Genomic DNA, 18,695 nt, shown 5'->3' on the forward strand with positions numbered 1-18,695 from the left:
AACTTTATTCATTTAATTTTATTGAAATTATAATAAATTTAGCTTAATCCTTTATCCAAGTGTGAGCAAACAAAGTTTGCTCCTGAAAATATCTTCAGGACTGGGGCAAGGTAGTACAACACTGGGCAACTTGCAGCAAAGGTGGAGCAAGCTAACATCACTCCTATCTCAGTATCTCCAATAATGCAAATCACATCTCCTTGCGGATATGTATAATGTTTTGCATTAAGGGAAGGGCCACTACCCAGACTAGTTTCGACCTTTATTGAGGTCTCTTTAGTAGGAGCAAGGCCCAGAGGTGGAGATACCAGGTAGAAGCAATGGCAGGTCATCTTACTACCTTACCCCAGTCCTGAAGATATTTTCAGGCGCAAACTTTGTTTGCTCACACTTGGATAAAGGATTAAACTAAATTTATTATAGTCTAACCAAGTGAAAAATAAACTTTCAACATCTTTCTCTAAATCTAGAGTAATTTAATAAAAAGGTGGCATACTGTTTGGCAACTCCTATTGGTAAAGATGACCTGCCATTGCTTCTACCTGGTATCTCCACCTCTGGGCCTGGCTCCCACTGAAGAGACCTCAATAAAGGTCGAAACTGGTCTGGGTAGTGGCCTTTCCCTTAATGCATAACATTATACATATCTGCAAGGAGATGTGTTTTGCATTATGGGAGATACTGAGATATGTTAGCTTGCTCCACCTTTGCTGCGAGTTGCCCGGTGTTGTACTACCTTACCCCAGTCCTGAAGATATTTTCAGGCGCAAACTTTGTTTGCTCACACTTGGATAAAGGATTAAACTAAATTTATTATAGTGTCTAACCAAGTGAAAAATAAACTTTTAACATCAAAAAATTTTATTGAAAAGTAACATTTTTTTTTTTTTGAACATTTTGTTGTCAGAATTATCATCGCTATTAGACAATATTCGGCAACGATTGCAAACTGGTGCAAAATCACTTTCATCACCAGAAGAGATAGTCAGCTCATCAGATCTGTATGGTAAAGGCAATGGTTCTTCACAAATAGAATTAGCTTCACCCTCGTTCTGTGCCGATTTTTTCTTCTGACAATGTAATCAGCAATTAAACTTTGCGATGATGATTTCACTAATTTTTTATACAACCTACGATATCCAGACATACAGTTCTTCAGCTCACGTTGGAATTTAAGGGCTCATTCAGAATTTGTGTCATTAACAAGAAAATGATTTTCCAATTTATTGCACAGTTCAAGATCTTCTCGAATTATATTTGCAGTGAGGGGGACAGGTTTTTCTTCCGCTTCATTATCGTTTTCTGGATCTTTGACGATATCTAAAGTTAATCAATATCCAATAATATCATCATCACTTAAGGCATTATCCACAAGCAATTCATCTACATCATTCTGGTTAAATGTATCAAAACCTTCTCCACCAATTTCATATGCCAATATAATGATTTCGGCTGATAATGTAGATGTTTGCATGGTTGCACTGTTTGCAATACATCCAGGCTAAGCTGCTTTCCAGCAAGCATTTAAAGTTTGTGGTCTTATTTCAGCGATAGCAGATGCAACATGATTTAAGCAGTCCAAAATAGAAAATTTTTTCCAAACATCAGTTACTGTTAATCATTCATTTTCTAGTTTATCCAATATAAATTGAAAAGTGTGCTTAACATAATAATTTTTAAAAGTAGCAATTATGCCTTGATCTAATGACTGAATAATGCTTGTTGGATTGGGTGGAAAAAACACTACCTGCACATTTGGATGTTCTAAATGCGGTTGACTTGGTGCATTGTCAACAATTAATAAAACTATAAAATCGAGAGCTTTTTGCTTCATGTATGTTTCCACTTCTGGTAAAAAGCAATTATTGAACCTTTCAGTAAATACAGCAGTTGTTACCCAGGCCTTTGTATTAGTCATCCAATGTACCGGCAGCTGTTTTAGATCTTTGCCTTTTAGAGCACGTGGTCTTAGAAATCGATTTACTAGGAAGGGTTTCAACATTCGATCTCCTGATGCATTGCTAGAAAATAACAACGTTACTCAATCTTTGCTTGCTTTAAACCCACTTACTTTTTCCTCAGACTTTGTGATGTAAGTTCGACAAGGCATTTTCTTCCAAAACAATCCTGTTTCTTCAGCGTTAAACACTTGATCAGGACAATATCCACCATCTTCAATAATTTTGGCTAACTTCTCTTAAAAGGTTTTGACTGCTGCTTCATCTGCTGCTACAACCTCGCCTGTAATCTTCACGTTATGAAGTGCATTCCTTTTTAAAAATCTGTTTTACCTTCCTTTGCTTGCCGAAAATTCTTTATCAGCCTGAGAAGTGGAAGTAGATGGCTCCAATTGTTTCATCTGTTCATAAAACCGAAGAGCTTTTTGTTTAATTAAATAACTACTTATAGAAATTCCCCTTTGAGTTAATTCTTCAATCCAAATTACGAGCGCTCGTTCCGTGTTTTCTAATAACGCATCTCTTGAGTACGATGATAATTTGGCACTTAGTTTTGTGCCAGAAATGACAGATTTTCTTATTGCGACTTCATTATTTTTAATTCCTCTATAGTAGATTCGCCTAAATTAAAATGTTTACCAATCACTGTAGATCCCTCTCTTTTTATTAAGCAATCTAAAATTGCAATTTTCATTTCCAAAGAAAAGCAATTTCTTTATTGCTTTTTTTCTCTCCATTGGGCCAAATTTAATTAATAATTAATGATCAATTATTAATTAATATAAAAAATCAGCTAAATTAACAATCAATTATTAATGAATACATTACAAAAAACCAAGGTGTTCCATGAAAATTTCAGGATTTGTGAAGTGTTTCCATTGTAGGAAAAGTTTCGGAAACGCTGGATTACCATATTATCGGAATGAATTCTCTTTCTGTTGGCATGCGCAGAAGTGTCGAAAGGTCTCGTATCTGTGGGCGTGCACTGCATAACTTCAAATTCGCATAAAAAGAGACACGAGTGTACTTTTTTCCCTCCTAAATTAATTTTATTGTTCTTATGATTCTAGGCACAGGTAAAGAGAGCTAGTGAACGTGCAAAATATGATGAGGACTTCACAAAACAGGTAAGAATGTAAATTATGGATATATGAATGTAAATTATGCATTCTAATCGAATGCAAATAATGATTATAATGGATTATGATAAATTCAGTGTAGGTAAGTTCATAAACCTCTAGTACAATAAGTGCCATAAGTGTGTGGCTGAAGGTTAGATAATATGGAAACTGCTCTTGACTCCAAATATGCTTTTCAAGCTACTTTAGGTATTGAAATTTATCTACCTTCTAAAGACATTCTACAAATATGCTTGCACATGGTGGGATTTGAACTCACAGCATATTGGTTCGAGAGCTATCCTCTTGTCAGCCAGAAATATTTCAGGTTTCTGATGATAGAATGTGCGCAACTAATTAGACCTTCAGTAGTATGGAATTCAGGTGTGGACTCGGAGAATACAGAGGGGGGGGGAGAATAGTTTATGTACTTCTGATATCATGCTGCTTTAATATTTCCTTCTGCTGTTTGTTGTTTTTTATCACATTTAATAATCTTTCAAATTAATTACTCCAGACATCCAGAATATCTTTATCCTCAGTTTTGTTGTCACCTTTATCATCTCTCATTCCTTCTCCATTTCTAAGCCTTTCATTAGCCTCCACAACATTTTTACACCTTCATGTTATCTTCTGTCTTCCCATAATTTCTGTTTAGCTACTTTTATAAATAGTTTGGCTCTCTCTTACATTTCTTTGTATTCTCTCATGGTACCTGCTGACTTACTTGATATGAACTTTTGATATGCTTTCTTCTTTTCTGAGACTGCATATTTAACTTATTGAGTCCATAAATTTGGGATTTTTATATCCTTGCAAACAATTTCACCACATGCCTCCTTGGCTGAATTAATCAGTATTTTCTTCAGATTTTCTAAAAATAAAAATATTCAACTAACTTTAATTTTTGTCATCATCATCAAATTCCTAACATGTACCCTCAAGGGGTGTACAGGATATGATAGTACTACATGAAAAATGTTTGTCTACTCTGGTAATTTTCTATACTAGTGTTTCACTGTGTTGGTAGATATAATTTGAGAGAATGTAACAGCACCTTGTTTTTAGCAGGAAACAGTGTTAGATCAGAATTAGTGATAACCTCATCAATGAGATTGAGCACTGCTGTTATATCAGTAAGATTTTTAGTTAGACTGTGTCAGAATTTGGAAATCCTCACAGCTGAAGCTTAGACAATATTTAATTTATAAGCACATATTCACAGCCAAAGTTCAAAACACAAAAAAACATGTAATTGATTCTCACTATATGAGGTGGGGGAAAGATCTGGAAATTTCTAATAAACACCTAAAACTAAAATGATATGAAAACAACTGACCACAAGAAAGAAAGAAAGAACATTTGATATGAACAAAATTATGTTATATGTGAACAGTGTTATATGAACAAAGCAGCAAAGTTATGAAGGTAACTTATGTGCTTATATCCTTGTATGTTCTTTCTTGTGGTTATATTAGTTGCTTTAATATCATACTGGGGGGGGCTGCGTCTACGGTGCCAACCCCCCTCGTGTTCCGGACTGGTAGGCCGGTTCTCCTTGAATTCTGGCACCTAGGGTAGCCCCTGAGTGTCGAGTCTTCAAAAGGGGGACCCGCCCCCTACGATGCCCAACCCCTGAATTCCAGACTGGTAGGCCAGTTCTCCTTACGTTCTGATGACTCGAATTTTGAAAAGACTTGAAACTCGGGGTAGCCCCTGAGTTTCAAAACGTTTCAAAAAATGTGACATAAAAAGGCTTATTTTATATATATAGGGTAGATTTGTTCTGTGTGTTTATCAGAAAGTTCCAGACCCCCCACCCCATAGTAAACATTATTATGAAACTCACTATAGCAAACTGCTGAAAAGCCCTATAGGCATAGTGCTCTTCTAAAGAAGATTCACTATAGCAAGTTAGCTATCCGATATATAAACCGTTCGTGTGGTCACTACAGCTTCCCTTTAGCAAGGATCTACTGTGTATCATTACATCGGTTTGTTTTCAGTTGCTGTATTTTAATTTTTTTTTTTTCTTGATGAATCCTGTTTTAAATTTTAGCATTTGATTTTATTATATAAAATTGAAATGTATTGAATTAAATGACATTTTATTCTCTCTTTCCTTGAATTTGGTCATTTGGAATAATCATGTGATAGGATGTTAATGATCACGGATGAAATAAAATATCATGACAATCAATTTTCAGACTTTTCAAGTATTAGATATGGGTGCACAATTTTCAGATAATCAGAAAAACTCCAAATAATGAACATTGGAATGATCGATTTTTGTGTGTTAATTCAAAATGAAGGCAGGTTATCATATAATTTTCTGTACCAGTGTAATTCATAAGAAAATAATGAATCAATGACAAGTGTCATATTGGTTTATTTATTTTTTATCAGTTGGAGTCAAAATATCTTCAACAAGAAATACGGAGGGCATGGGAAGAAGAAAAAAAGAAAGAAAGAATAGAAGTGAGTAATATGTTTATTAGTAGTGGTTCTTTTCACCATGATCAGTTATATAATACCTTTAATAACTTTTTTTTCTTTTACTATGAATGATTAAAGCATAACAGTCTATAGTGGTCTGTAGATTTCTTGGTAACTGTCTTTTAGCTGGACACTAGCCCCTCAGTTTATGAAATCCATGCCACTTTGCTTTATTCATTTTAAAAAATTAAGAAATTAAATTTTAAAATTAAGAAAAAATAATTTTTTTCTTAATTTGCTTTAAAATTCTTAAAAAATTAAGAACTGAATTATTATTTCTTATGTAATTTCTTCAAGTTGATGTGTGTGTTAAGATCCATCGAGTCGTTTCCAACTCCTGGTGACTCCATGAACATACTCTCCATTCCGATCTGTCCCTGACCATGTCTTTCAGAGCCTCCAAACACACTCCAGTTGCTTCTTTAACTCCATCCATCTAATTCTTGGTCTTCCTCTTCTCCTGCTTCCATCAACTTTAGCAAGCATCATCATCTTCTCCAGACTGTCATTTGCTTGCATAATATGTCCGAAGTATGACAAATTTTGCTTGATGATCATAGCTTCAAGGGAATCTGGCTTTTATTTAAAACATTAGCTTTATTCTGTCTATCACTGATTTATTGGTTTTTAATTCAAGTTGGTACACAGTAAAAAAAAAAAAAAAAATTACACAACTGTATTTACAAAGTACTCATAAAAATATGAAATCTTCACAAACTTATAAAGTGCTTAACTGTTTTTGAAATATTGTAGATTTTCTTACTATATTTCTCCAAGCATATTCTTCATAGTGAGATATTCAGTTGTTTGCTGATGATGCAAACCTAGGGTGAGCAATAGAATGATTTAAATAAATTGACATTGTGGGCAAAAGATAATGATTATCAGTGCAAATGCAAAATTTATAGTATGCACTTCGGGTTGAAAAGATTGCATATGGTGTATCATATTGATGGTACTGGATTGCAGGATATTGATGAGGCTAGGGACAGGGATAATGGTAGACAGAGAATTGAAGTTCAAAGAACATATTGCAAAAGTTGGCAAAATGGCTATTTGAATGTTAAAAAAACATGTTAACAAGTAAAAATATGGAAGTTTTTAGACCTCTTCATAAGGCTATGATTTGGCCACATCTTGATTACTGTGCACAGATTTGGTCATCTGGGTTTCTTGAGGACCTGAAGGTGGTAGACAAGATTCATAGACTTAACTGGTAACAGGCGGGATGCTTCCTATGAGGCTAGGTTGCAGAGTTAACAAAGTTTAGTTGATAGGCAGAAAAGAGGGGACATAATAGAAACTTTTAAGATATTAAAGGGTTTAAATCAAGCATTATTTCAAAGCCTAATGTAGACAAAGTTGAGAGAGCTTATAGTAATACACTCGCTGACATTCACGAGTTGCCCTAGCACGGGCCAGATAGAAAACATGAGCGCTTGCCCAATTGTCCATATATTTGCCTTTTATTGGTCCATTTTGATAAGGTTTCATTGGCCTGACCGCTGTTTCGAACTGGTCGGTTCTACTCAGAGACCAGACAGAAACCTTAAGAGAGCAAAAACTCTTGTTCAGTACTAAGGAACTTGAAGTGTCAGAGAGGTGTATTTTTCGTAAACGAACTCGGTTGGTGTGTAAAGTATTTACTAAAATAGAGCCAAAAGTCTTCAGTTCAGGGATGGAAAATTGAGAAATATTTTCAGGACTGGGGCAACTCATATATAGAACCTAATGGCTTCACATCACTTGCCTTAGTATAAGAGTTGTCCCGGTCCTGAAAATATTTCAGGTTCAAGCTTTGTTTGCTTAAACTTGGATAAAGGATTAAACCAAGTGTATAATTTCTTGGTGTCTTTAATTTATAGTATAACCAAGTGGAAAAACATCTAACAAAATGTTAGATACAACAATATTGGTGTGCTGAAAAGTAATTTGGAGGAAAATTGATAGGAGATGAATAATAATATAAACTTAATCATGTTGTTCTGTCAGAAATTGGTACACACACTTTTCAATTCCTCCACTCCTCAGCTTATGTGCATGCTGGAAAAAAAATGGCATTGCTAATCTTTAAGAAGAGGAATGATCTAATCCAGTGTTTCTCAACCTGTGGTCCACGACGATGGGACAGGTGGTCCGTAGGCAGACTTAAATTAAATAAATAAATATATATTTTTTAATTATCCAAACAAAGCAAATTAAAATTATATAAGTAAGTAAAAATTATTGAAATAAAATGGATATTTAAAAAAAAAAAATGGTGGCAGAATGTTCATTTCATGAACATTCTGCCACCATTTCAGAATGTTCATGAAATGAAGTCTGCTGCTACAATGAACAACAATATGGTTTTATTTCTTCTGCCTTTCATTGCTGTTTTGTCAGATTTGAAGTAAACATGTGTCATCCACATTTCAACCAATTGCTTGTTGTTTATTGATTTTTATTATTGAAGGTTTTCCTCCTTTAACCAAGGCTCTGTATATCTTGAGAGTGCTAAATGTGTCAAAGTGTGTCGTGAGTTAACCCTATTATTTATATATTTTTCGGAAGCGTTTTTAATAATGGAAAAGTGGCTTAGAACTAGGAATTTGAAAAGAAGAGCAAATAAAACAGGTGATACTAACCCTAATTGTAACAGCGAGTAAATCTGATACTATTAAAATAGAAGAAACAAGCAGTTCAAAAAAATATACTGTAGGAAATATAACAGTTCATATTTGGAATTTGGGTTTACTTGGTGTGGAGATGAAAGTGAACTGAAACTTCACCTCAATGTCTTGTGCTATGAAGTGTTGTCGAACGAGTGCATAAAACTTGCAAAACTCCGAGATTTAGAAACTAAACATTGTGATGTGAAAAATAAGCCAATTGAAATTTTTCAGTGACGCTTAGGGACATTAAGTCATGGAAAGATATAGTTTCGGCCATGGGTTCGATTAATAGCAAGGCACTGGAAGCATCCTAGCTCTTAATTTTGCACATAGCTAAAACAGGGAAACCTCATTCTGTCAGGGAAAATTTACTACTTACAGCTATAAAAGATGTGGTAAAAACTATGTTTGGCAACAAGTTACTAAATGATGTTGATTTGATTCCTCTTTCAAATGACACTGTCGGTCACAGAATTAATGATATGGCAGGTGACCTAGAATCTCAGTTAATCAAAAGAGTTAAGAGCCCTTGTTATGCATTAAAAATAGACGAGACTACTGATATTACAAATGATGCTCAATTAATGTGCTACGTAAGGTATGTGCACGATAACAACATTCATGACGATATTCTGTTTTGTAGAACTTCATCCCAAACAACTGGAGGAGAAATTTTTCACACTCTCAATAATAACATAATACACAAAGGGATCCAGTGAGAAAAATGCATGGGCTTTTGTTTGGATGGAGCTTGCACCCTTACAGGCAGGCATAGCTAGGTTGTTTCTAAGGTCAAAGAAGTAGCTCCGGATATGAACTGGGTACATTGTTTTATACACAGGGAAGCATTAGCCTCTGAAGGAATGCCACCAGAATTTAAAACTGTGCTATACAACGCTGTAAAGCTAGTTAATTTTATTAAAGCTCGGCCGTTAAATAACAGGTTATTTTCAGTACTCTGCGATGAAATGGGCAGTGAATATATACAACTTTTGCTTCATTCTGAAATTCACTGGCTTTCCTGGGTCAAAGTAGCTATTAACAAGGTTATTTCAATTAAGGCACGAAGTTTTATTGTTTGTAAATGAACGTAATTCTGATTTTGCATCTCGTCAACAAGGAATAATCTTGTTGACTTTGTCAACAAGATTATTTCTTGTTGACAAAGCATGGTTATCGACACTATCCTTTCTTTCAGACATTTTTTTGCAAATAAATGAACTCTTCAGGGAAATTCTTTAACCATTATTGATGCCTATGACAAAATAAAGGCATTCGAGAAAAAACTGGTGTTATGGATTAGTTATGTAAAAGACAGACAGTTTGCATCTTTTCCAATATTGGAATACTTTTTAGTGGAAAATTATATTTTTGTTGATTCTGAGTTTCTGGAAAGGGTTTGTGAACTCTGAAACAGAATTTTGAAGCATATTTTCCGAATAACTTTTATAAGAAATTTCTGTGGGTTCGTGATCCATTTCAAGTTTGCAGTCACAAGAATGACCTTTCGTTATCGAAAAAAGAACAGTTAATTGAGCTTTCAAGTGACAGTGGACTTAAAATGCAATTCCATGATCTTGGTTTGGCTTGATTCTGGATCTCTGAAATATTGAAACCTGTCATGCAGTTTTCTACAACCTATCTTCTTCAAATAAAAACAAAATACAGAAATTGTCTTTGTGTATGTACCGATCTTCAACTGAAGTTGACCGATATTGAGCCAGCTATCCAGAAACTCTGCAAGAGTGGAGTCTCATTAAAAGTAAATTGTAACATAATTTTATCATATTGTTTATTTGTTTAATAAAAATTAAAACTTTGTTCAATGATGCTACACTTTTAATCGTTTACTTCCAACTTAATTATGTTTCCATGTGTATTCAAAACATGCTTTTAGATTTATTATGTTATAAATGGCACAGTTTTTATTTTCCCCAAATGCTGGTAATTCCCACATAGGTTTAAAAAAAAAATTTTTTTTTAAATACATAACTTGGGCTTAGAAAGGTTGAGAAATGCTGATCTAAACCAAAGGAAGAAAGGATCATAGTGATTCTTTATATATACATTTCTTAATTAGCAAAGATGGACGTTCTGTTTTCATATATTGTGTCAATTACTGTAATTCCAGTCTGGTTGTTTGCATTAGATTTATAAGAGGAAAGATCTCATATTCTTATCCTGTAATCATGTAATTACAGGATAATTACATGAACTTATCAGTTACTTAATTTTCTCTCAAGGTAGTAACATGAATCATTATTCAAATTAAGTGGATATTGAATCCAACATTATTTCAAAGCTGAATAGAGAAACTACAAGAGTTCCGTGCCGAATATAGACACTATAAAAGTTTTAGCAGATCCAAGCGTAAGCAAACTTTTCATGACAGGGGCAACTTGTTTGCTTACGCTTGGATCCGCCGAAACTTTTATAGTTTCTATATTCAGCTTTGAAATAATGTTGGATTCAATATCCACTTAATTTGAATAATTTTGCATCCCCAAAGTGAAGCCTTTTGGCTCTTTATTTCAGTAACATGAATCAATTGTTACTAATCATATGGATGCTTAAGAGTTAAACAAAAAGCAGTAATAATTATAGCAGGGTTCTTATTTATGATGGTTTTATAAATGATATTACTGTAGTTTTAATTTTTATGCCTTGAGAGATTTTTTAATAAATTAATGTTTTATAGATAGAACAGAAAGAGAAAGAAGAAGAGGAACATTTCTGTAAAGAATTGGCAGTGCACACACAGGAAACGGAAAAATTTCTAGAAAACGTTGAGATCAGACGAAAAGAAGTTGTTCAAAAGCATAAAAATGAAATAGAACAAAAAGTACAAGAACTGAAAATACAGGAAGCTGAGGTTAGTTCATTTAATTTATGAATTAATCAAAAATAATTTGCATCAGGAAAGTGAATAAACTATTTACAGTAAAATCCCTTTTTTTACATTTTTCAGGGGATTGATTGAAAAAAGTGTAAATAGCAGGAAATGTAAAAAAACATTTAAATAAGGCTAAAAGATGACTTACTGCTAGTATGCGAGTCTACATATCAGATTACAACATTTAATAACAGAAAATAAATGAATTTACAATTACTTACATTTATCTATTTAAAATAATCTTTATTTGTTGATTGTTTTTGCTTTTCGTTTTTTTTTTACATCGTGCCAGATTGCTTTGCATTGAGTTCAGTGCTTGACCTGTTTTTTTACTATTGTGTTCAAAGTGGACACGGAGAGTCCAAGATCTTTTGCTAAATGCACAAGTGTTCCAAAATGCCAATCTACACGTCACAGAATTGCCATCTTTTCTTCTACCGAAATACATTTTCTGTCTTTTTTCTCCATGTTACTAACATGGATAATCCACCACCGCAACTTGAAAGCAACTTTCACACGCTAAATTACGTAGCAGAAATTCTGCAATATCAATTCGTACTGTGATTGAAAAATCACGGTATCGCTCATCACTGCATTACTGCGGCAAGCGTGCAGGTCACTGTGATTGCGGAAACGAAACTACAACCGAAAGTAAGTAACGACATCTGAGAACAGAAATGCGCAGATTTCCACAGCAATCGATTCGAAAATCAGTATTGCCACCCAAGAAAAAAATGCAAATCATGGGAAATAACATCCACATCAAGTTGTTGTTGATGGCAGGAAAACAATACATCTTAAGAATAGGCCTTAAGATGGGACCAACGGAAAATGATGTAAATTGCGGGAACGTAGAAACGGGGTTTTACTGTATTAATAAAATAAATTAATGGGTTCGCGCAATGGCGTATTTAGGTATGTGCCGCCCCTAGGCCCACAGAAAGTGCCGCCCCTCATATTTAATGAACATGTTGATTTACATATCGTAAATTCGTAAAATAAATAACTATATATATATGATTCGCCTAAAATATTCTACGTCATGCCGCTCGCTCGGTGAAGGTATTTATACGTCCTTGTAGTCCAGTGCCCTTGTAATATCGCTCTCAATTTGTAGAACTGCCAAGTGGCTGAGCCTTTTTTCTGTCATAGTTGTTCTATGGTAGTCATTCAACCTTTTGAGGGCAGAAAATGATCATTCAGCTGAGCAATTTGTTGCCATCTTACACAGAAAAATTGTAACAGCAGTGTCCAGATTGGGATATATACACTGTAGGGCTTCCTGTCGAATTTTCTGTGAAAGTTGTAGGAATGTATTTATTTCTAGGCCATTTGATTTTAGGTTGCTCTGAAGTGCAGACATTCATTTACAAATTCAGGTTAAATATCAGTCAAAAAGTGTTCTTGAAGTTTTTTTGCCCCTTTTATGATGTCCTTTTTACATATCACATGCATTGTTGTGAGAAACCGGAACTCCTAGAGGTTTTCATACGACACTTTTCTTTGATTTATTTTGGATGAGAGCATGTGCAAAATTATGTCATAAGTATCAGTTTTGAAACTGCCTGATGGAATGTACTCGTTCATTTTTGTTACTTTCATCTGCACTGTCGTCAAAAAACCTGGTGGGCTTTTTCTTCCTCTTTTTCTCTTCCTCCTACAAGTCAACTCCACTAAGCTTCTTGCCCTGTTCTTTATAGGATTCGTAGAGTAACTCTAGTTCTTTGAAATATTTTTTGAGGGACCCGTACAGTCCACACATCGTTCCTATATCAATGTTTACACTTTGTAATTTCCTGCTTGTTTCCGGCATTCATTCTTGCGAGAATATCACCCCATAGGCAGGTTATGATCCCAACCTCCAGTGACTGAAGTTTCTGTAGAATCCCACTTACATTGCGTAACTTTCTTCTGGTTGGTGTCATTTTCAATTTCGGACAAAGTGGACATTATTTCCTTCCATCCCTCACGAAGACTCCAACAGGCATCATCATGAGCTGACCAACGAGTAGGCAAAGGACGTTTGATTACTTTTGCAGAAATCTCCAGGTGCTTTCTTAGAACACTCCACCGATGTGTTGAAGATGTGAAAAATACGTACATTTCCTGAAGGACATCAAAAAATGTGGAAGAGTACCGACAGGATTCGGCAGCGCAAGTACCAATTAGAGACAGAGAATGTCCAGTGCAGGGTGTGAATTCTGCCAAAGGATTTATTTCAAGAATTCTTGTTTGCAGTCCTCTGTACTTGCCTGACATGTTACTAGCATTATCATATGCCTGCCTTCTGCAATTTGCTACATTAATTCCAAGCTCGTTTAGTGAAGTCAAAACTGCCTCTTGTAACTCTTCAGATTTGTGACTTACGTTAGGAATGAAATGCAAGAAACGCTCCACAGGAGTTCCATGTTCTTTCACATATTGTACAATGAAGGACAGCTGATCAACATGAGACAAGTCTGGTGTTGAGTCAACACTTATGGAATAGTACTTAGCTATTTTAAGTTCTTCCACAATAAATTTGATTACTCTCTCGCCTATTATTTTAATAAATTCCTCATACGTGGCAAAGGAAAGATAGGAAATGAAACCTTTTCCTTTTTTCCCGCTTTTGGCAATGTGCTTAGCAAGAAAGGATCGAATTCACTAATTAACTCTAGACACATCATTACATTTCCATTATGCATAGAACCAAAAATGTCATCCTTTCCCCTCAAAGCAAGTCCTCTACTGGCCAATGTTTTTACAACTGCAACTACTTGTTTAAACAACGCCTTCCAGTACTTAATTTCTTCTTTCGGTTGCTGAGTTATTTGTAAGTCAATTCTGCCTGCAAGATTTGTTCTTTGTTTCAGAGCTATCAGACAGTTCATATGACTAGTTGCTTCTTCGTGATGACTCACTCTTGCTTCTTCATTTTTGCTGTCATTAAATCCACTGACAAAGTGACTATCATCAGCCCCTCCCCCCCCCCTCCACCAAAAAGACAAGGCACACAGAAGATCTTTCCGGCACTAGGAGAGTAAACAAGAAAATCTCTTATTATTATTTTGCCATCAATCAGATTCCTCTCAATGTGTTTCTTAGAAACGTGTCTTACTTTGTCGGGATAAGCTCTTTGTGATTTTGAAAGATCACTGTCTAAATTTTCTGGAAACCCATTAACTGCGGTATACTCGCGTGTTACGTCATTTAGAATCCACTCAGCTGGCTCATTACTCACTATCACCTGTGCTGCCAAATTGTTGGGATTTGTTGTAGGCACATCATTTGAAACAGATTCAATTTCCGTCTCCTCAACCACTTGTTCTTTTTCCAAATCACAATTACTATTAGCAGATACTGACACAAAAAAACTGTCCAGTTTTCTTGTCTTTTGATACTACTTCGTTAATTTTCACTTCCTTTTCTTTTCTTATATTCACTACCGCTAAGTCACTTTCTACCGTCACTCATGTTTTAAATTTTAAATAGTAATTTAAAACATGCAGGAAGTATCGGAATGATTTACACAATTTATAACTTTTTAAAAGCAAAACAATAAAATAGTATTACCTCCACTCTGATGGCAACATATGACAAGCATACTGAAATCTCTAAAAATAATTCCAGATTTAGCATGTCTTAACTGCCACAAATATATCAGGATACTGAACTAAAGAGTTGAAGGAAATGCAACAATTAGCAATCTTAATTTGAATTTGAAATAATAAAGAAGGAAAAGTTTTTAGTTAGTAAGAATAATTGCATCAATCCAGGGACAGCTCGTGCATAGGTACTACAGAACTGCAGCGCCCCTCGTTTTTCTCAATATATAAATATATTTATTAATTTATTTATATTTGCTTGTAATATTTAATTTTATCAACAATCCTATACAATTCTCTTATTATCGTGATTTTATTTTTAAGTGAGTTTGAATTATACTAACTGTATAATTTTATCGATAATAAACAATATTTTTTCATGTCTACTCTGATATTTTATCCAAACACACATACACTGTACTTACAGTGTGTATATATATTTCAAAAGTTGCAGCACCCCTACGATTTCAAGCCACAATTTCCAGTGTATCAATCTCTCCTGCCCGCAATCCCTATTGTCTTTGTGTCCAGTTACTGAGTATATGCAGCATATAAGTTACATTTGCAGGCGTAGACTTCTGTGGCTAATTGGTTCAAAAGAAATATTTCGATGATTACGCCATGTTTTTTATTATTCAGTTATACAAAATACTGAAATAATAGTTCCCGACAAGTTTCATAAATCGTAGGATTTACATCTTCAGGGGATAAATAGTATAACTTAAAGTTTAAACAAGAGAATTAATAAATACAAATCATAACTGTCTGGTTATTCATAAACTCAAATAACAGAATGCAGATATAAAACGTCATTGATGATGAACAATACTGGACGATGTCATGTGTTCTTGTTCTCGTTCATACAGTCCAAGCTCAGATTGAGGTAGATTTTTTATTAAAGCTGACCACACTTGATGGAGAATTAAACCTTGATTTTTATTGCATTGGGTTGGGTTTTTTAGCATATTAGCAGCTTCTTTAAATTTTCTTATATAACTGTTGTTTTCCATTAATTGCCAGAGTACATCATGTCCAGTGGAAGTGGTATGGAAAGCAAGACCCTTTTTTTTTTTGTTCTCTTTTGTATTGTACATCTTTTTGGTGTTCAGCCATGCGTATTTCTCCAGATCTTCCTGTCTGTCCTACATAGCAAATCCTGCAAGAGCAATGGATATAAGTTACATGTTATAATTACAAAAATGACCTGGAAATTTCCACTGCCCCTCCAAATTTGCCGCTCTAGGCCCGGGCCTATATAGCCTATACCTGAATAAGCCATTGGGTCCACACGGTTAGCCTAGTGGTTGTGTACACTTCGCAACCATTGTTATGTCGTTGCTCTTCGTACTTTTCTATATTTTAATTTTATTATGTTTGCCTTACTATACTATAATTAACTCTGTTCTAATTCTCGATTATCTTTAACACTCAATTCAATTTGCATCTATCACTCTCTATATTTTATTCAATCTATAATTTGGGCCGTTTCTTAGACCAGTCATGTGTATTCTTTAATTATTAGAGGCTTTATCTTAGTTAGGAACGAAGCCCCTAATTATCTGAGACTGTCTCCTGGTCAAATATTGACGAATTTATTTGATACGCTGCACCAACCAATATCCTAGGATAGATGAGACTCTTATCCAAGTAGACCTTCTCAGAATAATATACAGAGGTGAAAGTTCTAGCACTTATACACATTTACAATCTACTTCAATTCATCTATATCTAACTTAGTTTGCAGTTGTGGCTTATAAATATCTACTATACATCTATATCCTCGATTGGTTCAGTTTTATGAGTGGTAATTAGAATTCATATCTCAGGCCAATATCAGGTATAAAACACAAAGCATGTTTATTGAGGTCTAAAATTCATATACAATAAATGCATCAAACACATAGTTAATTCAATTTCATTCTAAGTAAAATTAGATAACAGCTAAACATCCTTGAACATGAACACTAACTCGCTCTACAAAACACTCATTAATATACACAAAAATGCTAGTTTAGAATTAATCCATTCAATTATTTCTAAGTTATGTAAATTTCTCACATTAATCATTGTCATATCACATACAATTTCCTTCTCAGACATTTCTTTCCAGTTGGGACAGGTCACTGCCAAATATGGTAATCACTTAAAAGTTCACTATCAAATGTCCACACTCTAAATTACATACAGTGTCCATTCATTTCTTTAACTGGAAGCAAAAATAAATTCTGTACTTTACCATTCCCTGTTATGATTATCTGGTCCATCCACAGCTTTGTCTAGACATCTCGATCCTTCCGCTGGCTTTTGTCCACGTGGTCACTTATGATGGTCACATGATATGGCCTTTCCGAACGACTTGGTGACATGCTGCCCTGGTCTCGTTCCGTTGCCGCTTGCAGTCATCAGCATTGCCGGTCCCTCAGTCGTGCTCCGCTACTCTATTATGAAGAGATAGCTAGCCAGGTACCGACTCATAACTTCTACGGGCGGTCCGGAATCACTCAGAAGGCAGGAGAGAGAGCCAATATCCAAGAAACAGGAACCAGGAACAAAAAAAATGCCACTAGAGAGGGGGGGCAAACCCCTTTTGTACCACCTCTTTTGGCGTCCTCTTTCCATTATGTTTTTTCCGCACAGCACTCATCTTCCGAGAAACGTGATTGAGCTTCGCTTTCCATATAATTCTCTTTGCCCTAGGCCATAAATTACATTGGATGGCTAATACGTGACCTTTAGACTTTTGCTTACATTCAATTAATTCACATACATTACATAGGATATTCTCTTTTTAACCACATTTATATACAAAATTCTTTCATGATCTTGGGTAAACAAGATTAATTTCACATCTCTAAATCAACGTTTTTACAGCCTTACTTGAGGTTAATATATGTGTATTTTCTCTCTTGCCCAAATACAAGTTTTCTCCTTGTTTACATTTTAGACTTGTTAGATCCTGAATGAATAATTTCTTTTAATAAATGTTTCATTCAGGATGTAACACCGAGTGTATGCAGCATATAAGTTACATGTTATAATTACAAAAATGAGAACCTGGAAATTTCCACTACCACTCAAAATTTGCCCCTCTAGACCGGGCCTATATGGCCTATACCTGAACATGCCACTGGATCCGTGCAGTTAGCCTAATGGTTGTGTGCACTTCACAACCATATGCCTGGGGTAGGATGTCCTAGGTTCATTCCCGTCGGTGATGTGAGGTGCTGAAGGATCTTCCTCAGCCATAGCCAGGTTAGCCAGTTTTGGACGTGGGCAGTAGGGTTTTTCCCCAGTTTATCCTGGGGTTTTTCATCCTGCAAAGCAGGCAAACCAGCCTTGAGAACTCAACACTACAGGACATAGGATACACCAGGGCGTAGGGCTGACCACCTTATCCTGTGAACGGTTTGTGGTTCGATGATTAATAAAACCCTCGACACTGCAAGGTAAAAAAGAGGGTAAAAGGAAGATGATGATGATGAATAAATTAATAACATTTTCAAGAATCTAAGAAACAAAAAATCACAATTTTTTAAACTAACTGAAAAAGTCATGATTAACAAATTGTTTTTACCAAAATTCTTTAGTAAAAATTCCTTTGTTTTATTTTTTAAGAAAAATAAAGAAATATACTTAGTATATTTCTTTGCACCCAGGAAAATGCCTTGGTGACTAAGGCAAAATATTCTCTTAATAATCTAATCAGCTAAATAAATTTAGTTAATTATTAACTTTATATGTCTGTTTTCTCCACTAAATATAACATTTCTCATAACAGATGTACTTTTAGTTCAGTAATCATTTTCTCAATGGAACAGCAGTTTGACCAGGGAAAAAAAAATGTCCACTCTTCCTTAGTATGACCTCTACTTTGAACAAAGGACCCTCTTTGGAAAGACTCATTCCCCAGAATCTCTTGTTTTAAGTATGAAATGCATGATCAGAACTTTCCTCCAATAAGTTGAATGGTTTCCATTGTAGACTTTTTT

The 18,695-nt window shown here is 34.8% G+C and overlaps 1 protein-coding gene across 3 annotated transcripts in view; it reads left to right on the top strand.

Moving 5' to 3' along the window:
• Positions 1 to 18,695, top strand: part of LOC150095734 (uncharacterized) — a 120,943-nt gene that overhangs the window by 47,302 nt on the left and 54,946 nt on the right. For 2 of the 3 annotated variants that reach the window (XM_090410218.1, XM_090410220.1), the window contains exons 5-7: positions 3,029 to 3,085; positions 5,483 to 5,554; positions 10,925 to 11,098. In XM_090410218.1, the coding sequence (XP_090266344.1) occupies positions 3,029 to 3,085; positions 5,483 to 5,554; positions 10,925 to 11,098 (303 nt within the window). The remainder of the gene's footprint in view (positions 1 to 3,028; positions 3,086 to 5,482; positions 5,555 to 10,924; positions 11,099 to 18,695) is intronic. The other variant, XM_090410219.1, reaches the window with a different exon arrangement.

Source organism: Typopeltis vanoorti, chromosome 20 (genome assembly GCF_054136105.1).
Source record: "Typopeltis vanoorti isolate ZY-2024b chromosome 20, IOZ_Tvanoo_1.0, whole genome shotgun sequence".
NCBI classification, from domain to species: Eukaryota; Metazoa; Arthropoda; class Arachnida; order Uropygi; family Thelyphonidae; genus Typopeltis; species Typopeltis vanoorti.